General features: G+C 33.7%; 1 protein-coding gene across 1 annotated transcript in view; it reads right to left on the bottom strand.

The window, feature by feature from the left end:
* Nucleotides 1–26,666, bottom strand: part of Pten (phosphatase and tensin homolog) — an 80,711-nt gene that overhangs the window by 24,395 nt on the left and 29,650 nt on the right. Inside the window, exons 3-5 of the mRNA XM_010604989.2 lie at nucleotides 10,250–10,294; nucleotides 3,802–3,845; nucleotides 1,894–2,132 (exon numbers count right to left, since the gene is read on the bottom strand). Of these exons, the coding sequence (XP_010603291.1) occupies nucleotides 1,894–2,132; nucleotides 3,802–3,845; nucleotides 10,250–10,294 (328 nt within the window). The remainder of the gene's footprint in view (nucleotides 1–1,893; nucleotides 2,133–3,801; nucleotides 3,846–10,249; nucleotides 10,295–26,666) is intronic.

The following is a 26,666-nucleotide window of genomic DNA, read 5'->3' as shown; positions in this document are numbered from 1 at the left end:
CCAAGTTAAATCCCCAAAACAAAAAAAAAAAAAAAAAAAAATTAAGTACTAAACAAAATAAAGCTTCATTTTGGTTAATTTTTGTAGTACACAAGATTTATTCATTGCCCTCACTTATTTTTGCATGGAAAAAAAGGGAGATAAAATTCTAAAGGTCCCTTCCACATTTTTTTAAAAGTTTCAGCACAATTAAAAACTATTAGCAAATTTTTATGTTTATATACACTGTGCACCTATATGGTGGGACAATATTTATATCTTTCATTTAATTTTTTAAAAGTATATAACATGAAGTGCTTAAGTACCCCTAGCTTAAATCTAGTGTTCTGGCTCATACAATTTTTTTAATTTTTTTCCAAGAAAATCTTTCTACTTGATTTCTAATATTTAATTCTATGAACTATCACCAATAAATAATATTTAACATCCTTATATATAACTCAAAAAGTAATAAAGACAAAGGGGTTAGAAAAGACAGGTTAGGAAGATGTACAGGACTCAGGAGCCGATGCGATTACACAGCTTAAGATAGTGGACATGGTCACATCTATTTCTGTTCTGAAGTCAAGAAAAATTGCTCTAACCTGAAGGAGAACTAGACTCATTATAAAAATAATTAAAACTAGAATAAATTTTCAGGTACAGTTTTGAAAAACTCCTCCCCTAGAGTTCTGTGAATGAATTTTTTCATCTCTCAGAGGTGGTCTGGACTTTGTCCTTCTTGGAGATGGAGAAATTATTTAAATTAAATGTTAACATGTTTTTGCATGCCATCCAAAGATATAGAGCCTCTGAAAGTCATTGTAAAATCTGGGTCAAGAGTTTTGTTTTCAAACGTACTACAAAGTTAAATTTGCCACTGATTTTCAGGTCTTAAATTTTTTAAATAATCAAAGAATCTTTGATCCAATTGTAACTTATTTAACTGTAACTACATTCATGAGTATGTATAGTGAGGAGTGATTTCTTTTGTGGGGGTACCAGAGATTGAACTCAGGACCTTGAGCTTGTGAGGTAGGTGACGGAACCAATGGGCTAAATTCCTGGCCAAAGAGAAATTTTTACTTATTTAAAGAGCTCATACTGGGCCAGGGGGTTTGGCTCAGTGGTTCCACCTCCTGCCTTGCAAGCCCAAGGGCCTGAATTTGATCCCCAGTACAAAAAAAAAAACAAAAAGAAAAAAAAAAAAAAAAAAAAAAAAAAAAAAAAAAAAAAAACCTCACACTTTACTAGCTAACAGCATTCAGGTTATTATGCAAATACATTTTACTCTCAAAGCAAGCTTCAGAAATATCAAGCTTGCTTTTGATTAACTTGCTGGAGCTTTTTAAATGCTATTTTATAAGGATTTTGTGAGACCAAATCTATAGTACAGTTGAGTAATATATGCTAGCATGGTATAAAAATGGCAGCATGAACAGAAAATTAAAGAAATAAACCGTTTGCTCAAACAGAAGTTGAGGTGGCAACAGGATGAAAAATTTAAAAGAAAGAAATAATCACTACCAACTATCTTTGTAAAATCTATTTTCTAGGAGGTAGGGTAGAGAATAATGGGGAGACGTTCTGCAAAGAGTAACAAGTTTGTTAGACAAGACGGTGAGAATAGTTAATAATGTATTGTACACTTGAAAACTGCTCTGAGTAGATTTCTCACTTCAGTATGGAGGAGAGGTTAATTATATATAAGATGATCAAGATGTGAAGAAGCTTGACTGTGGTAATCACAATGTATACATTTATCAAAACATCATATTATACACTATAAATATATACCACACAGCTTTTGTTAGTTATACCTCAAGAAAGCTGAAAGAAAAAATAGAACATCTGTATTTCAATAAATTCTTGGATCTAAGAAGAAGAAAGAAAAAAATATAAAATATAACTTACCTTTTTGTCTCTGGTCCTTACTTCTCCATAGAAATCTAGGGCCTCTTGTGCCTTTAAAAATTTGCCCCGATGTAATAAATACGCACAAATCATTACACCAGTCCGTCCCTTTCCAGCTTTACAGTGAATTGCTGCAACATGATTGTCATCTTCACTTAGCCATTGGTCAAGATCTTCACAAAAAGGTTTGATAAGTTCTAGCTGTGGTGGGTTATGGTCTTCAAAAGGATACTGTGCAACTGTGGTAAAAAGATAATCTCAGAGTAAGAAAAGGATCTTGCCTACATTTTTAATCAGAAGTAGGTTAACTTTAGAAACGTTTTGTATAAATAAAAGATGATTAAAAGCAAAACAATTTTACAGAATAATTTATTGTTCATTTATTTTATTTTTTAATAGAAAATAGTTTATTAGTAACTTTTAAATATATCCATTAGACAGGGTGGTCATGTACCTCACTGCATGCAGGAGGAAACTGTGATTTGACACAAGCTTCTATGTGGATTTCTAACAAAAGGAGTAATAACATTTAAAATACTCCATTATCACAAAACACATTTCAAAGTATGGATTACTAATGGATCAACTATGGAAAAAAATTACATTCACATTTTATAAAATAAAAACACTAAGGTTATTTAAAGATGGTCTAACAAATGTTAGTATTAACGACTTGAAGGCATTTATAAAAGAAAGTGAAAAAACTGCAAAAAGTATATAATCTTAGTAAAGTTTTAAGTCTTTCTTTTCACATGAATTGTTAAGAATTCAAGACTTCTATTTTCCCTACAGTCAGAGCTAAGGTTAGTATCTGCCTTGGTTCCACCCTCTTAAGAACTTTAAAAATCCTCCCTAATACCAATGTACTAATTATCCTCTGTGTCATCTAAGTATATAAAAGCTATGTCCTTAGATCCTCAACCAAATCACCACAATATAGTACAGGATACAATCACTTAAATCCTTTGCTGTGAGAGGAGAGCTCTTTTGGTAGACAATGAGTTCTATTATATTGAGTTGGCAGGTCAGTTTTTTACTTAGTCATCTGCCTAACTATACTTTCATTCTATCTTCATTTCCCCACTGGCACAAAAAAAAAAAAAAAAAATTCCAGGAAAATCTATTTAATGTCTATTTAAAGTTAGATGAACCTCAACTATAGCATACTTTGCCTAGTAAACAACAGCCTAATTCCACCACAAAAAAAGAAACATTCTTGGTGAGACTATAGTGACACTCAGTCATTAGAGCTTCAGAATTCTCAAACCATCCATTTGAAAGTAGATTCTAGATTTTTTTAGGGCTCAATGGCAAATACACCAATCAATAGCTCATGTTACCCACTTTCTCTTTTGACTATCACTGCAACATCCATCAAGCTTCTCAACTCTCCAGTTTTCTCATGATTTAAGGGGCTTTACAAATGTAAGTGGAAGTTTTCATGCACTCCTAAAGAGAATCTGCCTGTGTATAGAGTAGAACTCATTTAAGCAACACCTTGCTCTCCCTATCAGGCTCCTTTTGAAATATTCATATTGTTTTATCCTTTCCTATTTTTAAGTCATTATTCAATAGAAAAAAAAAATAGCTCTGCTTTCTCCAAATAATTGCCTACTATTGAACCAAGTGCCTCAAGCATCAGATTTATTACACTGTTAGTCTAGTAATTTATTCTAATTCTTATGTCTATTTTGCACTCTAATCTTCCTGATAATACAGATGGATTTATGTGAGACCTGTTTCCTAAAGCTCAACAGCAAAATTAGTATTTTCAAACTGTCTCAGACCATGATTAAAGTCAAATATTTATCTTTCCAAATGATTTAGGGGATTCACTATTGCTATGATAATAAAATATAGCCTACTGGTTTTCAGTTATACTCCAGACGATGGTGTATTTATACATACCTCTGCAGTTAAATTTGGCGGTGTCATAATGTCTTTCAGCACATCTAAAACAAAAGTTTAAATGTTACACAAAGTTACCTTTTGCACTCGGGAAAGCATACATATTAATATTAACAAACATTTTCTGAACTTTTACAACATGTCAGGTATTCTGTTAAGTATTTTACATTCATTATTTCATTTAAACCTAAGAATTCTGTGAACATTACTATTGTTACCTGTTTCATAATTAAGAAAACAAAGGCTGAAAAGGTTAAGTGTATGCAAGTAGAACTTATACACTTGCTTCCAAACTTGGGATGCCACCAATATACTGCAAATACATCTGCATCTATACCTTCAAACTTTTTCTATGGAAAATTTACATACTATTACAGTGTGCTTTTTTTTTTTTCTCATGGAGTTTATTGGTACATTTTAGGTACACAGTACAGTTACATTCATCACTGGGATCTTGCACCTTCACATGACAGGTCTTGGTTCTCATGTTTTCCCCTTATCCCTGCCCTCCCTTCACCCCCTCTCCCTTCCCTATTTACAAAAACTTTATTTCCATTTTTTCGTTTTCTCAGATTTTTTTCTTTTCCCTTATTTCCTTTCCCCTACCCGTCCCACTTCCCCTATACCTTTAGCCCTTTTCTTCCTATTTCACATTGTCAATTATACCATTAGGCTTATTTACAATTACAATTTTTCAAACCAGAGAAACTATTCGGTATTTACATGTGTGTTTAACAATGTGCTTTTATTTTACAAGTATTTGTCTACAAGCAACTGATTTGAATATTATCTTTATCTCACAGATGAGTACACATAATTCTCTATTATTTTAAAACACATTTAAAATACTAAAGCATAAGCACAAAAAGAGAAAACCCTGAATGATACTAATCTGTCTGGACACAATGCTTATTAAATTTTTTAAAACACACCTTTCTCGCCTACCTTAGTTAAGCCAAAAGCCATTCTTTTTCAAGAATCTCTCAGATGATAATTTTTAATTAATATCAGAAAGCAATGAAAGAATAAGTAAAATCAATATAGAATAGTAAAATGCTGAATTAGCATTACTACAGCATACAAATATTTGTCTTTTTAACAGTAGTGACAAGTTTGTTATTATGCACTGGCTTACTAATATTTAATAGGTTCAGAAAGGGATTTCATTTATCAGTGTGGGTCAGCAGCATGCTGGTAACTCCAGATACTAACCCAACTAGACAGATTTAAATTATTCAAAATAAAAATTTGGCATTTTAAAACAAATAAAGGTCCACTGTTCCTTAATCAACAATTCCAAAATCCCAAGTATACAAAACAGCTAACATTTTCCTTTCTATTTATGGCAAATGCAATTATAGCAGAACCTGATCTGAGTTTATGAGATTTTATGTAGTTCTTAATTAATATATTTAAGTGTAAAGAGTCAAATGTTTCCTTCTACATAATGTAGCAAATCCCAATGAGGTATCTGTGTAACACAAAGTATAACCTTCTGAATTACTTTCTAAAAACAAAAATCTCTGAATATTGAACCATAACTACCTCCCAGAGTTTCAAATAAGCGAATAGGGACCTGTATTGTACATTTAGTAATCCTGAAAACATCTATACAGTACCTTTACTTTAAAGTTTCAAATTCAAATTCAAATTCAGATTAAATTAAATATTAATAAAGTGTAACCCACTGGCTAACTGGTCAGAATTGAAATAAATCAACTTTTATATTACCGCTCAAAATATAATAGATTAAAACTTTCCCTCTTTTGTATAATTTAAAATACTGAGTTTTGCTAAAAGGAAAATTTACTTAGTAAAGACATTTGTCGCTTTGCTAAATATAAATAGTTGCAAGTCTCTGATGTGAAAAACGTAACAGGAAGGAAGAAAAGAACTGACCAAGAAAATAGTCACATTTTGCACTTGCTGATCAGTAATGAAGAATCCACAGTGCAGTATTTTTATAAGGAATCATGTAAACATTTCAAGGAGAGAATAAAAAGACTATGTAATAACTCTTAGGAATCAAGTTTCATAACAGCTCAACAGAAAATGTTAGTTTTGTGCAGCTTCAGTTCTCTAAATACTTCCCACAATCAAAATGATTGGTTTAGGGGATGGAGATATAGCTCAAAAACAGTGTGCACAAGGCCCTGGGATGGATCAAAGCTCCATAAAAAGTTAAGCCCCAAAATAATGTTTGGTTTGACAAGGACTTCAGATTACCTTCATAAAATGGTTCTCAAATATTAATTAGGGTGAATATATGGAGGGAAAATGGAAACAACAATTACTAAGTGCTTGAGATGTGGGCACCATTTCCATAATTTTTTGCATCTTCACAATCATGATAAATTATTAATATATTACCTTAATTTTATGTATAAGGAAGGGACGATAAAGAAGAGCATTTAAAAGCTTGCACAAATTACAATATGTAATTGAAGATCAACACTCAAGATCAACACTCCTAGTTACCAAAGTCCAACTTTTTCTACTGTTGCTTCATACTTATCATTATATAAAAAAATAGCAAAAAAAAAGTTTTTTGGTACTGGGGATCAAACTCAGGTCCTGCACTTGCAAGGCAGGTGGCGGAATCACTAACTAAATCCCCAGCAAGAAAATTTTAAACATAAAAGCAATAACAAATTTTAGTTAAAACTTGACTTCCTGTAAGAGCAAACTCTGTCACAAAAGATGCAACCAAACAGTGATGATAAAAAGGAAAAAGTATGAAGATCTCTACAGGTAAACATAGGAAGTATAAACAGGGAAATTAATTACATGCTGAGACTGATGAAAGTACTCAGGAATAAGGTTGGCAAGGTAAAGATGAAGACTTTCTTCTCAATTAAAATCTTTTCTAATCATAATCCCAGCACTTGGGAAGCTGAGGCAGCAGACTGTAAATTCAAGCCCAGCCTGAATGACATAACAAATTCAAGGTCAGTCTGCACTACATACAGCAAGACCTTATTTCTAAAAACAAAACTTCTCTGACAAACAGGACTCCCTTCACACAAATACACATTTCTTTTGAAGTTCTGTTATGTTAGTAATGAGTCTATTTCATACTATAATCAAAGATACCAAAAGAGTAACTGAGGATTTAACATTTAAACTTCCTTATTACACTCAAAAGATACCATATTACTTCTGTCATTATCTCATGTTGGCTTATATGAAAGAAGAGAAATGAAGAAGCACTGAGAGTTTATTATGAAGTGGTGGTAGAAAGAAAGTAAAGAATAAAATAAATAAGAAAAGTTTCCAGAGAAGTGGGACTTCATAGAATTAGCTAGGTAGCTCTGTATTCTCTAAAATGAAGCTACTCCTATTTTACCAAAAATAACATAAAAATTAGTAATAGCTGAAGGTGTGCTATAAAATGATAGGATGTGTCAAACAGAATATGCAGTGAAATACAGCAGATCTTAGTATTCAATGAACAGTGAAGTTCCTCAAAGACTATAAGTATACAGACCTTTATTCCCTACCACATCTCTTTACTCTTTTACCAGAGTATAGATTACACACAGGAAGAAAACAAAAGTGAAATATACTGGTACTAAGTAAATTAGTTTAATGAGTACAGTGTACTTGAATGCGGTCAATGCTAAAAGGCTAATTTTGACAGTTTTTAACTTATTGAATGCCTGAAGAAACTAGAGAGATATAAAGAGAAATAATTACTAGAAAGCTCACATTCAGAACTCTCTTCATCAATGCATTTCATAATTATTACAAAAGGTTTAATATACTTTTAAACATGGGCATGTACAGTGAAAATATTTTAAGATCTTCAAATTTATGTCTGTAAAGACAGAGGTATATATCCCATGAAATTACTGCCCTAGAATAAAAGAAAGAAAACAGAAGTACCTCCTGTTGCTAAACTCACTTATCCAGAGCTAGATTATAAAAAATAAGCAGAGGAAGAAAAGCAAAGAAAACTGGAGAGTGACATCAAAATCAAAACTTGTTACAATTTAATAGTTCTAGAAACTTGTGAAGTAAGTGAAATTTGGGGAAGTTAAGATAAAAAAGTATAAATGGAATATTTCCAGTGGAGGGTCCATGTGACCTTGTTCAGCTTATGTCTCTAGATATCAGATCCCTATCTGTAAAATGAGAAAGTTGTACCAAATTATCTCTTTCATGTACTTTCTGGTTTTGTAAATCTTACGATTCCAGGTGAGAAGAGGGAGTTAAAATGCATTAAAAAGGACTCCCAGGGATTAAAGAAACATTTAATTAACTTGGCAACTGGTGTTTGGATTATATATAAAAACAGGCCCTTAAGTATCCCCCAATGCCAACTTTAACAATAATAATGTAAGTGACTTACACTACCAATACCACAGTACAAGCCTTAAGCCTTTCTGGAAGCAGAAAGCCACTACACATACTAGAATGAAATTAATTCCTTCTCTTTCTGTGGATCTGTTAAAATGGAATAAAAATTTGATAAGGTAGCATATGTTTTCAGTGTCTTTCAAACTTTCCCTGGGACTCTCTAAATTCCCAATCCTAACAATCTAGGTCTGAAGTGATGCATTTAATGAATCCCAGCTTTTGGCAGTTCTAGATACAATTTCTAAATCTAGCTGTTCAAAGAAATACAATGCTTTGGTTTTTATTTTTCTCCAAAGAAATACAATACTGTGGCATCTGCAATGAGCTTTCTACAGCAGACACTGACTAATCAGAAAGAGGAAGATCCCTAAATGCAAAGATCATTTGCAAGCAGAGCTCATCTAAACTTAAGCACTTTTACCACTTTAATTACCCCCCCACACCCCCCCCACACACACAATCAAAATTATCTGTCTTGGGCTGATGATTTGGCTCAGCAGTTTCACCATCTGCCTTGTGAGCATAGGGGCCTGAGTTCGATTCCCAGTACCAAAAATAGTAATAATAATAATAATTTGTCTTGCCAGATTCCAAACACAATTACATCAACAACCTCCTTACTGGTATTCCCTTCTATCTGCAATGCTACTTACCCTTCTCTTGGGCCTAACAGTTAACCCTCACTGATTCTGTTTACCACAGATCAAACACACCTTCCTTTATGAAACCTTCTGTATGTATACGACATAATTACTATTTCTACTGTCCTCCACACTCATCTCTTTTACACAAAAGTTACACTTCTACAATACTCTGTCTTTCACATTACACTGTAAGCTAATTAAGAACTGCCATTATGTCTTCCAACCTCTGTACCCCTCAATACGTTTTATAATGCCTAACATGTAGTGAGCACTAAATGTTTGCATCTCTATAAATCTGAAAGTCCATGAAAACTCAATAGGAGTAATAATATTGATTTCTACTCCACAGTCACTATTTCTGAAATCTTATCAGAAAAGAAATATTAAAGATAAAAAAACCAACACATCTCTTGGGGCTGAGGATTTAGCTCAGTGGCACCATGCGTGCCTCGCAAGCACAAGGTCCTGAATTTGATCCCCAGTAACAACAACAACAACAAAAAAATACCCCAAGCCAAGAAGGCATAGGGAATACTTCATCCTTTATGCTACACATTTAAACGCCTGTTTATGGCAGAATCTTACAATTTTTTGTTATTAGTATAACTAATGTTACACAGCTCTTTTATTGTATAATTTATATGTCCATATAACAAAAATAAAAATCAAGTAGAAAAATAGCGCATCATTATTTAAAAGTTAGAAAGTGGTTCATATTTTAGGAAGGAAAAACACCCCTCAAAAACAAAGTAATTAAATATTTTCTTTCTTCCTTCTCTTCTTCCTGTTTACATCTCTACTCTCAAAGTCAAAAGAAAAGATAGAAAGTTAAAGAGGTCAACTAGCTCTATCAACTAAGCAATCTTTAAATTCCTATCCCAGACAAAAGAAACTGCTAATTCAACAATTCTGGATAACTGGTTTATATTATATATGGTTAGAGAATATTGTCAATAGCTGTTTCAATCAACCAACAGACACAGAATAAACAAAATTATATCCATTCTGAAGCATATCTCTGTCTGCCTTTTTTTTTTTTTCTTTTTTTTTTTTTTTTTTTTTTTTGGTACCAGGGATCAAACTTGGGACCTTGCGCTTGCGAAGCAAGCAGGGAAACCACTGAGCCAAATCCCCGGCCCTATGAGGCATACTTCTTCGGAAGATGAATCTGTGTTTTAACAGAAGGTCTGCTGGGAATTACACTTCAAATGACCTAGGGTTACAAGTCCTAGATGCCAAGTCATTTAAACAAGATCAAGTAACATGAATCTGCGCCAACACTGTTTTACTTCATCACTACACTTTCTAAATGATTTAACCGCTCTCAATTCTTTTAAAAATACAATTCAGTTAAAATATATCTTTAACTCTACTTTAATAATAACTTTCATGTATTAGTTATTTTAGAAGATATTCACAACCATAAAATAAGAAAACATACTTACAGATTGTATATCTTGTAATGGTTTTTATGCTTTGAATCCAAAAACCTTAAAACAAAACAAACAAAAATCCACCATTAACAAAAGTGATTTAATATGTACTTGAAATTACATTAATACAATGAAGAACCAAAAGACAAATTCTGTTTTTCTTAATCTCAAATACCATTACATACCCAAACATATATTCCTTCCTCCATAGGTTTAAAATAATCATATCGTTCTGAAATAATTACATTACACAGATTTATACAATCTGAAGTAATTTCAAAGAATATTTCCATAATCTGCTGTCTTCAAGTTAACAAAATGAGACTGAATTTTAATAATTTCTTGAAAAAGTACTAACATTTAATTAGCATTCGTTTGGTTCACACAGATTTGCAAGAAAGTCACAAACCATCATGTACTCTAACCCTGAAAATTCAAGCATCATTTTCTTTCCAACTAAACACTTTTGATATTTAAAAGATACAAATAGTAGCTATTTATTCTGAAGGAGTTTATTTAGCATTTTTACATGAATATTCTCATTCACTCCTCACAAACATCTGAGAGGTAGAAGTTTATTCACATTTTACAGAGGAGGGAAGTAGGTCTCAAAGAGATTGTGGGACTTGCCCAAGGTGACACAGCTAATAAATCAAAGAGTCAAAACTGAGGAACACTCCTTCGTGACAATTATTTATGAAACTGTTAAAACAACAATTACACGTCAAAGAAATACACACATACACACATACACGCAGACACACAGACACACACACACACACACTAATTTTCAATACTATAAGGTAGGAAACAAAAGGGTCAGAAGAGTTTAATTTTGAGGAATTTTCAGAACAAACAAAAAAGACAGAGCCATAAGAAAAAGCCAAAAATGAAGGACGTGAGTTTTAAAATTGAAAAGTGCATGAATACCCAGGAAAACTCATGAAAACAGGCCTTAACAAACAGAAGCATATGTATCTCTGTGAAATTTCTAAAGAGCCCCTTGCAAAAAAGACAACCTTAGCTGGAAGCTTGTAAAGAAATAGGTTTCATAAAAAGAATTTGGAATCAAAATGGCATTGCCCTTATTAACAGCAATATTAAAAGGTTTTTTTAAAGGGTGAAATCTTCTGATTTTGAGAAAAAATTATTTCCAGCCTAGAATTCTATATACCAAGATAGTATATAATAATACCGGCATTTAAAATAAGCACAATCCCCAATAATTCTGCTTCCTATACATTCTCATGAAGTTACTGAAAGGTGTGCTCCACAAAATAACAGTGGGAAGCCATGAAGGAAGATGACAGATTCCAAGAACTGAAGAATCCAAAATGCAGGAGAGGAAAAGAATCCCCAGGATGATGTGGAAAAAGCATCTAAGCAGACTGCCATTCAGCAAGATTAAAGAGCAAGTAATCCAGATTAGGGAAAACCAGAAGGCTCCTGGAGAAGAGAAAATGGACAGAATACCAAATGTGCCCAAACATGGAGAGATTTATATAATTAGGGATATGTATATAAATCAGTTAAAATTAAGAACATAGAAATTTTCAAAGTAAAAAATAAGGAAACAAATTGGGACAAGGAAATTGCAAGAAAAAAATTACAATCTACTATATTTGCTTAAATGTGAATAGCATTTATGTAGTTATAATCACATAGAAACCAAATATTGACATAATCAAAAGTACAGTATAACTACTGAAAAAGGGATGGATAGAGAAAAAGAATCCATGAATTTGAATATGAAAAATCATAGGACACAGTAGTATAAGCAGTACTTCACAATTTTGTCACTAACAGAAGTTACAAATCTTTATATATATTATCACTATTGCAGAGAGGCTACAATCCATAAGGCACCTTTCATATATGCCTTGCTTTGAGTGTGGAGGGTCCTCTCTGGCAAAGCAGAAGGAAATGTGACTCAAGTGGAACAAAGGTAAAAAAGAAGAGATCATAGATACGGGTTACTAAGGCAGCTCAAGATTGTAGAAGGTACCAGAAAAGAGGTAATGTGCAGGAAAAGGAAGAAAAAAGTTACAATGGATTTCACTGTAGGTCTTTGACCAAAATAGAAAAGTAGTAATACATGGGAAGAGGGGGAAAGAAACCTGCATGGATTTCACCTTAGGTCTTCACCAAAGGCTGGGGTAATTATGTAAGATCTGAAAGCATAATGACATACAAAGGCAGAACAATATAGGAAGATGCTGGAATTCTGACACAGCCAGAGGAAATGATCTCACTGAGCATCCCAGATATTCAGCTTGAGACCCCAGAAAGGCCACATCTTAGAAGTAAGCCCCGCCAGGCATGGTGGTGCACACCTGTCATCCTATTACTCAGGAGGCTGAAGCAGGAGGATCACTGTGATTTTGAGGCCAGCCTGAACTACACAGTGGTTCAAGGCCAGCCGAAATTGCACAAAGAGATTCTGTTTCAAAAGCAAACAAACAAACAAACAAACAAACCAAAAGGCCCCAGGACCAAAAAAAAAAAAATCTGAAATAGACTACCTTAACAAAGAAAACAAAGTTTAACAGTATCAGATCAACCTTTAATATCTCTCCAAAATGAAAAGCAGCACCTTTATAGAAAACAACTTTCTGATTCCCTTAAACATTCAACATCAAATTAAAATTTACTAGACAAACAAAGCCTGAAAAAAAGAAAAAGAAAACACATGACCCATAACCAATGGGGAAAAGAAAAAGCACTCAACAGAATCACACTTCAAGATAAACCAATTGTTAGAATCAGTAGATGACTTTAAGGCAGCTATTATAAATAGATACAAGGATTAAAAAAAGAAAATGATTACAATGAGTAAAAAGTTCCAAAAAAGACATAGACAACATAAAAGACAAAAGTTCTAGGCCTCTAAGCACACTATTTGAGAAGAAAATTCTACTAATGGTGTACAGAACACTGGAGATTGTAGAAGAAAAGCGTGGCAGATTTTATTTTCTACAATTTCACTTGACATTTATCAAGAATCTGCTACATGACAAGCGCTACCTACACAGTGGTAACAAAAAACTCTCTAAGGACTGACAATAGCAACCATGAAGAAGCTTGAGAAACCCACTAAAGAATCTACTTTTCAGGTGTCCCATTCAGAAAACAGCCTAAGGACAACGGACAACTTCCAATGACCCTAAAATGTTTATGAAACAAAAAACAATTAGCATGTGGAAAAGCAAAATAATTATTTGCTGCATTTTTCTGTAGCTCACAATCTGGTAACCACATATTGCATGGTTTAACCAACATTTGCTCTTAGAGCCTGAATAAAACTTTAACTGCTATTGCTATTACTAGTTGTTCTTTTTAAACATACAAACCACCCCGGCTTCAATTCCACCAATCTAGTCAACTACTGCCACCTGATCAGTAAGTTATTTAATTATCAGCTATATATCTAAAATAGGGGAAGCAATTATATTGTTAAAAGGTACTTGTAGCTCTTAGCTGAATAGTACTACTTTTCTCTTACTTTAGTTAAGTTAAACAGAAAAGCCAAAGTAACCGTTCTGTATGATTATAATGAAAAATAGTGAGCCGGGGATTTAGCTCAGTGGTTCGGTGGCCTGCCTTGCAAGCACCAAGGACCCAGGTTCAATCCCCGGTACCAAAAAAAAAAAAGAAAAATAGTGATTCTCAGTACTCAAGAAAATCTAACATCTCTAAAGAAATACAAAACTGAAAGGAAAAGAAATAAACCATCTGGGAAATAACCTTGGAGCTTGCTAAACAAATTTAGAAGGCTATCAAAAACAGTAAGAACAAAATATTGCCAACAATGTTCCAAAGTAGTTCAGTCATTTTGTACTTTTATCACATCTCTACCAGCCCTTTTTAGCCCTTTAAATTTTACCTATTCCAGTAATATGAAACATGCCACTGATTTATTTTCCAATTCCCTGATGACTGACTGTAAATCTTTTAATATTATTAACCATTTACATATTTTCTTTTGTAAACTATTTATTCACATTTTTTTGCCCTTTTCTTGATAGGGTTATCCTCTCATTATGAAGTTTTAAGCACATCTTTATAGACTGTAGATTCATGTCTTTTGTTAAGAAATGTATCGTGGATACTTTCTCCAATGCTGTCATTTCCCTTTCGTTTTCTTGTGTCTTTAAAAGAGCAGTTTTTGTTTGCTTGGTTTTTGTTTTTTTTGTTTGGTTGGTTTTTTGGATACTAGGGATTGAACTTGGGACTTTGTGTTTGTGAGGCAGGAGACAGAACCACTAAGTTAAACCCCCAGCCCCTAAAAGAACAGTTTTTAATGTCCAATTTGTCCATTTTTTCTTACACAGTAATTTTGTATGTCTAAGAAACACAAAAGATTATGGCTAAAATAAAATCTCTAAACCAACAGTCACAAAAGTTTCCCTCTATATTTTTAATTTTGAAGTTTTATAGCTTTAGATTATACTTTTTTTACATTTTGGCCTATAATCTACTTCAAGTATATTTTTATATAAAATGAGAGGTATAGATCAAGGTTCATTTCATGTTTTTCTAGCCTCATTTGTTGAAAAGACTATCCTTACCCCACTGAATAGCCTCAGCACCTCTGTCAAAAAATGTAAGTTTCGTAGTGTATTATTTGCTGAGACAAAATACCTGACACTCAAAGTGAAAGGGGAAAGCTTTATTTGGTTTACAATTCCTAGAGGTTCAAGGCAGGGTTAACAGCAGATGGGCAACAGTTCATGGCAGTGTAAAACAGCAGAAGCAACAAGGGACCTTAACAGTGTCTTCCTGCTCCTTTTATCTTTCTCAGACTACTTAGGGTGGATAGCACTCACGCATTTAATCCTAGGGCTCTCAGTTCTAGCATTGCACCATGAATCAAACACACACTCTAGATTCAGCCACCTCCAAAAAAGGATGAGTCTGGGGGGTGGGGGGCAATAACACCTGGGATGTCTATTCTGGCACTGGTCTATATTACCCCACAATATTATTCATAAGCAAGCATTAAGCCAACAGAAAATATATGTTCATAAAAGTCTTACTTAAGAATAAAATCACAGTTGATCTTCCATGTCTGTGGTTTTACATCTGCTGACTCAACCAACAGCAGATCAAAATAAACTTTTGTGTATGTATTAAATATATAGACTTTTCCTTGTCATTATTCTCTAAAAAATGTAGTACAGCAACTACATACATAGCATTTACATAGTTAAGTATTATAAATAATCTAGAGATGATTTGAAGTATGAAAGGACTGCACTGATTATATGCAAAGATGATACCACTGTGCATAAGGGTCTTGAGCATCTGAATATTTTCACATCAAAAGGAGAAACAATGTCATGATTATCAAGAGAAGACCATAATGATATAGACAATAAGGAAGAATTCTGAAAATACAGTAAGTGATAAGTTAGTAAAATAGTGCACGCTGCATGATTGTACTTACATGAAATCCGAGTTCAGGCAAAACTCATCTACAGCAATGGAAAGCAGATTACAGCTTGCCCAAGAATGACTTAAATGATCATGAGGTAACTTTTTATAACAGAAATGTTCTAAATCTTGATTGTGGTGGTGGTTACAAGGGTGGACCAATATACTTAATGTCAAACTTAATTGAACTATACAATTTAAATAGGTATATATGATTACATATAAGTTATGCCTCAACAGATTTTAAAATATGAATAGCCTCTAATTTATAAATATTGGTTTGTAGAATACCTTGTATAAAAATCTCAAATTTACTTCAATACTAGAAGATAGCAAAAGAAGAATTACATCATCTTCTGGATTAGAACTTTTTAGAATAAAAACAGCCAGGCATGGTAGCACATGTCTATAATCCCAGCACTCCACGTGCTCGTTTTGGCAGCACATATACTACAATCCCAGCACTCTAGAGGCTGAGAATCTACTTTGAGTTCGAGGCCATTCTGAACTATATAGCAAGACTCTGTTTCAAAAAAACAAAACAAAAACAAAAAGATTAAGAACAGCAGTGACTGAGGGCCGGGGATTTAGCTCAGCGGTTCGGTCGCCTGCCTTGCAAGTGCAAGGACCCGAGTTCAATCCCCAGTACCAAAAAAAAAAAAAAAAAAAAAAAAAAAGAACAGCAGTGACTGGCTACAAAAGAACTATTCAATAGCATTTTCCACAGCGATCAAAATCTTCTATAACTATACTGCCCAATACATACATAACAACTGAGTATCTGAAATGTAGCCTGTACAAATGAGTAAATCAATTAATTATACTTCAAATTTAAATATAAATAGCTACATGTGGCTAATAAGTACTATGTTGGAAACAGAGCTAATAGATACATACTTATGAGAAATTTCACTTCAACACAATATACATACCTATTTTGTTAGGGAGCAAAAATGAGTATATTTTTGGAATAGAGCATAAAATTGAGAATAAACAAGGTAAAAGTATAGCAAAAATTAGGAACTTCACAACTTTTAGCAATATAAAATTTTCAAACAAATTCTTGATATGTTGTATGAATTATTTTTTCATTACAGTACTAAAAATTTTTAAAAGGGAATTACAACTCTGGCATCATTTCCAACAAGTTTGAGTAGAAATGCCAGGAAACAGGGAGAAAGTGTTCACATAATTTTAGAGCTCATGTTAGACAAGGAAGGAAACACTGGAATACTTAAATATAATACAGATCAGGGAAACAAATTTCAAAGCTTCATTTAAATAACAGGCTATGAAGTCATAACTCAATCTGAGACTACAATGCATTTAACAACTAAAATTCTACACCAACAACTACAAATTAATCTAGTTTCTTAAAAGCAAAGGAAGAAAAACAAATTTTCTATGAAGACAAACCAATTTAACTGCAGAACTCAGATTTAAAAGGTTACAGGGCTGGGGATTTAGCTCAGTGGTTCCACTACCTACCTTGAAATCATAAGAACTAGAGTTCAATCCCCAGTACCAAAAATAAGTAAATAAATATAAATAAAAGGTTACATATAACAACCAAATGGGGGGAGGAGATAGAATTACAGATTAATACAAAACAACAGTACAGACAAAAATAGTAAAAATAAGGGGGGATTATAGAACAATAAAGAAATTAAAATAAATTAATTTCCTCAAGTCAGTTGTATAATGTTCGAGAGGAAAAAACAACTCCTAAATTGCCTTTTCATTTCCAACTTCTCTGTCCAGAAGAATATTATGATTCAGAACATCAGGAGTGGTGGGTGTATGATAATGCCTATGGATTAAAAGTGCTATCTGCTCATTTAAGAAAGCTATTTGTTACAAAGTATTTAATTACCAAAACAAAAATCTTTCCTGTTCTATAATCATACAGATGAATAAAGCAATTACCATTAATTCAAAACAAAAAGTAACCAGCCAGGCATGGTGGTGCATGCCTGTAATCCCAGCACTCGGGAGGCTGAGGCAGGAGGATCACTGGGAGTTTGAGACCAGCCTGGGCTACACAGTGAGTTCTAGGTCAGTCTCAACTACATAGAGAGACCCTGTCTCAAAAAACAACAAAAAAAGTAACATTAATTTCTTCAATCTATTACTATACAATTTTGTCACAAAACTGAAATAGCAAAGAGAGACAAAGTATTACAAAACTGCAGAAAGAGTAAAACTAGTTTTATCAGAGTTCAAAACAATTGTTACAGGAAAATCTAAAAAAACATAAATTATAAATCTATGCACACACACACACACACACACACACACACACACACACACACACAAAAGACAGTAATAACAGCAAAAATTACCTAACCTCATGACTGAAGAAACTCACTCAAACCACTTTTGGCCAACAAATTGCAAAAAGTTAAAATTGACAATATTCCATTAGTCATGGTTGTTGAGGGAGGGAGAAAGCACTCTCAAACGTGTCAGAAATAATATATCATTTTTGAAGGTAAAAGTTTAAATCATGGATTCGACCTGATTTACCAATTCCACAAATGAGTTTACCTTAACTAAAAATATTTTCAAAAGAACAACAAGCTACATGTTATCAGAACACTGTTTTCAATGGCAAAAACTTGAAACAAGTATCCATCATATAGCACTGTTTATTAAATTATGGCATGAAATGGAATACACAATAGCTATGACAGAAATAGGTATATATAGCTGAGCGTGCTTGTGCTCTCTAATAAACCCAGCACAGGGGGAGGGGAGCTGAGGCAGGAGATTGCAATTTACAGGCCAGCCTGAGACATCAAGTGAGACCTTGTTTCAAAATAAAATCAAAAAAGGGCTCAGGATGTAGCTTAGTGGCAAAATCCTGGGTTCAATTCCAGGAACCATCAAAAATAAAAGGTAGAGGCCAGGCACAGTGGAATAGCTCTGTAATCCCAGCTATTCAGAAAGGATGGCTAGTTCAAGACTAGTCAATGTAGTGATAAAGTGGAATAGAAGAAATAAAGATATAGAAAGGAGATGAGGAAAATCTAAAATTGTTCTTTTAAGAAAAATTCCAGCTTTAGAACACAAAAGTTACCCAAGGTTACAATGTATTTTTCCCATCCAGAAAATTCTCTCCTAAAAAATTCCTAAGGGTCTTCTACAGATACTATAAACCAATAAAATAGGCCTGTGGTTTTTACCTGTAAATTGAGTCTGTACTTTTCCTCTCAGTGCTCCATCCTCAAGGAAGTGCACTATTAAGTAAGGAGCACATCTCTAAACTTCAAACACACACAAGTGGTTTACACTCTAACACAGGCCACCAAATGGGGAGCCTGACAGACAGTAGAAATACATACACTAGATGACCCACCTTGGAAACAACCTGAAAGCCACATATAAATCGCCAACCCCAGTCTATAATGCACCTCCTTCTGAGTATGTACTTCTTTAATTCTGCCTAATAAACCTTTCTAATGCCTGTTACTGATACAATCCAGCAAATCTACAACCTACCCTGTGGATGAGGGAATTAGTGTTCCCATCTGCCATTTGGGGGACCTTCTCAGATGCCCATCCAGTGACAGTGAGACCCTGTCTTGAAATAAAAGGACCAAGATGTAGCTCAGTGGTGGAGTGCTTTTGTCTAGCATGCTCCAGGCCTTGGGTTCAACCCAACACCGAAAAACAAAACAAAACTGGTAGATGTCCATGGCAATATAAAAGTTTCCCAAGATATACTGATTTTAAAAGGCAGGGTGTAGGCTGGGGAGTTGGTGCAGTGGTGCCTCACAAGGTCCTAAGGTTTGATCCGGAGGGGGGGCAGGGTGTAGAATCATAGGTAACATCTTCCCATAGTCTTTTTTTTTACAAGGTAAACAATGAATAAAAAAGTTCTAACTTTGTAAGAATCTTTGGGGAAAGGGTCGGAGGATAGGATATAAAGCAGGAAAAAATCTGAAGAGGATATACATCATCTTTAGGCTGTTTAGTAATCAAATACCATTTCAATTTTTAAAGAAGTTCAACAGAATAGAAGCAAATACTTCTTTTCTCATCTTTTTTTCATCCAATGCACAGACCCAAAGTCAATTAGGCCATTCTGCTTTGGACTGTGAATCCCACTGAGGGTAGTCAAGGTATCGGACAGAGAGAGATTCTTCACAGGCACCATTTAGAGGAGGTAAAAGTTCATGAGAAAGCCATCAGAACCCAATCATGACAGTAGTACCTGGTACAGCAAGCACATGAGCAGCAATGTCTTAGGCAAACTGCTTTTGTTACAGAATCCTGGAGAGACCTTGCTTCCCTGAGTTTCTAGCTGTCTTTAAAACTGGGTTCTCAAGCTGTCAATTGCCTATCACTTTTCAAAAGTATTCCTTTCTGATTATGTCACTTTCTGTCATTCCCAACTAAGAACCTAGACTTCTTTCTTTTCTTTTTCTTTCTTCTCTATTTACCTATAGTTTAAGTGAGGCTTGCTGCAATCACTTTTTCTGTATGCTCACCACTACTCCCTTAGTATTTGAACTTTATTTCTTATCTAGTACCCTAGTCAACAGCGAAACTGATAGAAAATAATCTACAGTATTTAAAATGGGGGTATATTCTCTCAAAAAAGTAGAGTATTACTTGAGGAAGCATTCACCACAGCTGCCCCTCCTACTTCCTCTTCTCCTCCCAAGGACTTCATGCCCATAGCTGGTTCATTGTTTTATAAGTCTGACACAATGGGGGTGGGGGGAGGCAAGAAAACAGCATTTTTCCAAGGGGAAATGGGAGATTTTGCCTATAGATATCTGGAAAGTAGAGACTAATAAATTAGGCAGACAAAAGCAGAGAAGAAATAATCTCAAAACTTAAATAATTTAAAGTACACCTTTCTAAAAGATATAGACAGACAGATCTATATAGCAAAACTGGCATTCAAAAAAAGTGGAATAAATTAAGATATTCCCAAAAAAACAGAAGCTGAGGATATACATTACCACTGCCCTGCAAGAAATGCTAATAGGAGTCCTCCCAGAAATGAAAGGGCACTAGACAATAGTCATTTCTGCCTCATCCTTAAGGGATACCTCCTTTCCCTAATCGATACCTGAAACTATGGATTATACCAAACCACATCTGTGTGAATTTATATATGTTTTCCTATATATACGTATCTGTGATGAAGTTTAATTTATAAATTAAGTACAAAGGTTAACAATAAAATACAACTATAATATACTATAACACTTGTACAAATGTGGCATCTCTCCAGAAGGAATAAAAACAAATATTAATATTTTGGGGTCATATTTGAGCACAGATTAACTAAAACTTCAGAAACCATAACCACGGATTGGGGGGACTATTGTAACATAAAGCCATATTAAGAAATAAAGATCTAGGGACTGGGAATTTAGCTCAGTGGTTCCACTGCCTGCCTTGCAAACGCAAGGGCCCAAATTCAACACCAGTACCAAAAAGAAAAGAAAAAAAGAAATAAAGATCTCTGTGAAATTCATGAGCAATTATCAAAGCAAAATTATTACAATTTTTAGCTTGTAACTGCTTTTTGTTTTCAACATGATTTAAGACACGAATGCATTTAAAAAAACAAGTAAGCCGTAGATTTAGCGCAGTGTTCTGCCACCTGCCTCGCAAGCACAAGGACCTGAGTTTGATCCCGGTACCAAAAAAAACAAACAAACAAACAAACAAACATTAGTCCTTGCAGCCACAAAACATATGAAGATAATTTGTAACATCTAAAGCTAAAAGGTAGCAGAAATGGAGCTGCACGGGAACTTAGTTTTTGTGTGCCACTGAAGGCAAACTGTTAAAATGAAATCAGAGTGTTAACTTCAAAATGTTAAATGTAATCCCTAACTACAAAGGAACAGTTATAGAATGTAAACAAAAGGAAATGACAAGGGAATTCAAAGACTTCATTAGAAAATATCAGCTAACCACTAAATATAATGAAATAGTGAAAAACAAAAAAGCTGTAAGGTATATAGAAAAGACAATGGAAAACATAAAACATTAATTTCCTCCCTATCAATATTACAACACTTTACATAAAAATGGATTAAATTCTCCAATCAAAATATAAGCAGAATGCACATGAAAAACAAATCAAACTGTGAGCTATTCACAACAGACTTACTGCAGTTCCTAAGACGCTAACAAGTAGAAAGGGAAAGGATAGAAAAAGGATTTTCTATGAAAATAATAACTAAAAGAGAATCATAATAGCTATCTAATATCAAACAAAATAGATTTTAAAAGATGAGACCAAAAAGACATATGTCAATAAGTGTCAATACAATAAGATGTAGCAATCATAAACATTTAGACAATGAATGACAGACCATCTTGACTACTGAAGGAAAATAGTTCTAAAATAATTGTTGAACCCTTCAATACCTAACTTTAATAATAGAATGACCAAAAAGAGCATGGATAAGGAAACAAAAGACTTGAACAGCATGCTAAACCACCTAGACCTAACAAATTTATTCAGAACACTCAACAATACATGTTCTTCTCAAGTGCGCACAGAACATTTTCTAGAATAAAACATGTTGGGCCACATTTGATTCTCAACAGATTTTTAAAAAATATACAGTAAAGTATTTTTTATCACAGTATAATAACATTAGAAATTAGTAACAGAAGAAAAAGTGGGAAATTCACAAATTTGCAGAAACCAAACTCTTAAATCACAAGATAATTTAGTATTTATTACAAACACTGTAAGTAAAAGAAAAACTGCAACATACCAAAACTTATGGGATACAACAAAAGCAGTACAAAGAGGGAAATTTATAGCAGTATACATTTATATTTAAAAAGAATAACCAGACACAGTGGTTGATCTAGTCACAGGTACTCAGCAAGACTCTAACAAAAAGATGAAAACAAGACTAAGATGAGAAAGACCAAGATGAAGCAGACTATAAAGACAAGATTATAATGTCAAAGAAAAAGAAGGAAAGGCTGAAATAAAGGGCCTGACTTTCTAAGTCTCAAAAACTAGCAAAAGGGAAGAACAAAGAGTAGGATAGAAAGTAAGATACTAGAAATAGAGAAAAATCAACTGTCCTGGCTAGTGTTTAGACAGACTAGAAATAAGAGAAAATCAACTGTTATGGCTTGTCCTCAGAGCCTCATGCAGTCATAGGCGGGGCCTTTTCAGCATTGGCTGGATCTAGAGTGTGTGATAGTGGAATTAAGGGTGTGTGAATATTAAATTAGTCCACTGATTGGTTTAGCACTGCCCTGATCCCAGTAACCTAGAAAGCATATAAAAGGGACAGAAAGAAGTAGCTAAGGTTCCTTGCTTGCTCGTACCTGCCTACTTGCTTACTGTGGACTATTTCTCCTTTGCTGTGCCCCTCTGCCATGCCACCCTGCCTTGGAGCCAGCCAACTATAAACTGAAACTTCTCCAAACTATAAACCAAACAAACCTCTCCTCCTTTAACTTTGGGCATCAGGTATTTTGTCTCAGCAACAAGAAAAGTAACCAAGACATCAATGAAACAAAAAATTTTATTCAGCTAAAATAACTAAAAAAAAACCAAAGACTTAAACAACTAAAATCCAAAGTAAAAATGGGGACATTACTACCTGTTCTACAGAATTGTAAAAACATAGTAACATGAACAACTTTATAACAACAAATCTGATAATCTACATTGAAGAGACAAATACTGAGAAAAAAACCTACCAACACTCAATCACAAAACAACAGAAAATCTGAATAGTTTTATACCTAGGTAAGGAGATTAAATAAGTAATCAAAACCCTCTAGACATCGAAAACCACTAGACTTGATGACTTTACTAATGAATTCTATCAAACATTTAAACAACACCACTTTTTTTCAACCTTTCCCAAAATTGAGCAGGTGAAAATACTTCCTAATATATTCTATCATGCTAACGTTGTTCTATGCTAATATCGCCCCAAAGTCTTATGCATTCAGAGGTGGGGATTGGAAGGTGATTAGATCATTGGGTACTGAGGCCAGAGACCATGGACTGAAACCTTGGAAACCATGAATTAAACCTTTCCACCTTTAATTTGTCCCAGTAATGAAAAGCTAACTAACATATCCTGACACCAAAGTCTGGGAAGGCACTACATATCGTTTGTGAATACTGCTGCAAAATAAACACAACATCAGCAAATTGAATTATATAGCACATTAAAAGGAATATACACCTAAACCAAGTATAATTTATTCCTGAAATTCAAAATAGTTCAAACATAAAAATTAATGTAACACAAAAAAGGAAAACAAATGTTCATCCCGAACTGGTACAAAAAAGGCATTTTTAAAAATTCAACAGCTGTTCAGGATAAACATTCAACAAACTAGGAACAAGATAAATTATCCAATATAACTAAGGACTACATATAAAAAATCCATGACACATAAATGATGAAAGAATTAAAGTTTTTCCTCAAAGGTAGAAACAAAATAGGATGCCTACTTGCACCACTTCTACTCAAATAGTACTGAATATTCAATAGAGAACAATTAAGAGAAGAGAGTCATCCCAAATTGGAAAGTAAAACTGTCTGCAGATTATATGACCCCATATGCAGAAAACCCCAACAAAAAAACAGAATAGATGAATAAACAAAAGGACATAAAATACAAAAAAATCAGTTGCATTTCTAACTAACAATGAATAAAAGGAAATTAAGAAAATGATTAAATTTAAAACAGCACCCAAGCAAATAAAATACATAAGAATTAACCATGGAGATGAAGTACTTGCACAGTGAAAACTAAAAAATGTTGCTAAAAGAAATTAAAAAGATATAAAAGGAAAGACGTCCCTTGATTATGGATTGAAAATTGTTGAGATATCAATGCTATATAATGCAACCTATAATTAATGCAATCCCTATCAAGATCCAACCTAAAATTCATAAAGGACCCTGAACAGCACAATTACTTAATAATACAACAAAATTGGAAGAAGTATACTGATTTCAAAATTTTAACAGTAATAAAAAGAATGTGCATAAAATAAAGGCAGAAACATTGCATATATACTCAAATTACTCTTGACAAGGGTGCCAAATTGATTCAATGGGAGAGAGAACAGTCTCTTCACAACATATAGCACTGGGAAAATTAGAAAACCATATGCAAAACTGTGAAGCCTTACCTCACACAAAATACAAAGCTTAACAAAAATGAATCAAAGACCTAAGAGATAAAACTATACAATTCTTAGGAAAAAACACAGGGACAGTCACATTTCATAATATGAATTTGACAATTATTTCTTGGACCTGAAACAAAAAGCAGACAACAAAAGAAAATAGACAAGTTAACTTCATGAAAATAAAAAGTTTCTGTACACTACAGAAACAATAAAGTAAAAAAGCAATTCAAAGAATGGAAGAAAATAATTTGCAAGTCACAAATCTGATAAGGAACTAATATTCAAAACAAAAAAATAAAACCTCCCAAAACACAACAAAAACCAGCAAGGCACCCAATTTATAAATGGGCAAAGGACTTGAACATTAAGCTTCTCATGATAAACAAATGACCAATAAATACATAAAAATGCTCAACCAGGGAAATGCAAATCTAAACCACAATACTACTACTTCATACCCATCAGGATGCTATTATTTCAAAAGTAAAAAGTAAAATAAAAACAAGCAGTGATGATGTACAGAAATCAGAATCTTTGTGTATGCTGGCAGAAATGTAAAATGCCACAGCTGCTATAGTAAAGAGTGTGTCAGTTCTGTGAAAATTTAAAAACAAAATTATCATGTGTCCTAACAATTTCACTACTTTTGGTATGTATCCAAAAGAACAGAAAGAAGGACCAGGGATTTTAGCTCAATGGCATTGTGCCTGCCTCTCAAGCGCAAGGTCCTGAGTTTGATCCCTGGTACCACAAAAAAAAAAAAAAAAAAGAAGACAAAAGAACAGAAAGACAAACAGATACTTATACACCTGTGTTCATAGCATTATTTACAATAGCCAAAAGGTGAAAACCAAGTTATCAATAGATGAATGGATAAATGAAATGTGGTCTACAATACAGACAATGAAGAATTACTCTACTTGGAAGGAAATACTAATATATATTACAAGATGAATGAACACTGAAGACATTATGCTATGTAAAATAAATCAGCCATAAAGAAGACAAATACTGCATGATTCTACTTTATGAGATGTGATAAAAAATATTAATATTTAAATTTTTAAAATGTATTACAGCAAAAGACACAATGTAATTCATCCTTGCCCCAAAATATTCCCCATTGCTTCAAACACACTTATCCCATTGTTCTTGCCACTCTCTGAAGCACTCCTAGAAGTCTCTCAGTGGGTTTATTCGGCCACATTGTCATGCTGCACTGCTGCCATAAATCAATTAAAAACATTTACTTTTCATGGTCATTTTGACTTTGAGGAAAAGTCAAAGTGACATAGTCCAGATTCGGTAAGATGGATGAGGCACCATAATGCTTTTATGAGCCTGCCTTTCCACTGGAAGGTATTTATCAACAGCAGTTACTGTATTTCTTATCACAACTTGTAAAAACACTTGCGAAAGAGTATTACAGAATTGCATCAGAAGGTGGCAAGTATAGAAGGATAAGGTGTTTGAAGCAAGGGGATGTATTTTGAGGGGGTTAATGTGCCTTTTACTGTAATCTTTTTATTTAAACATTCACTGCATACTTTGATCACACCTCTACGAAGTACCTAACATACTAAAATGCATACAGACAGAAAATAGAACAAGAGTTACCAGTGACTGACAGGATAAAAAAAGGGCAGTTATTTAATGAGGTTGGTGTTTCAGTACAGGATGATTTAAAAGTTCTAGAGAAAGTCCAGGTGAGGTAGCACATGCCTGTAATCCCAGCACTTGGGAGGCAGAGGCAGGAGGGTTGCTGTGAGTTTTAGGCCAGCGTGGGCTACATAGTAGTGAGTCTGTACTACATAGTGAGACCCTGTCTCAAAAAAA

This window comes from Fukomys damarensis, unplaced genomic scaffold (assembly GCF_012274545.1).
Source record: "Fukomys damarensis isolate Sample0158 unplaced genomic scaffold, DMR_v1.0_HiC HiC_scaffold_20, whole genome shotgun sequence".
NCBI classification, from domain to species: Eukaryota; Metazoa; Chordata; class Mammalia; order Rodentia; family Bathyergidae; genus Fukomys; species Fukomys damarensis.
Note: the sequence above shows the minus strand (reverse complement) of the source record. Positions and strands in the feature narration are given on the sequence as shown.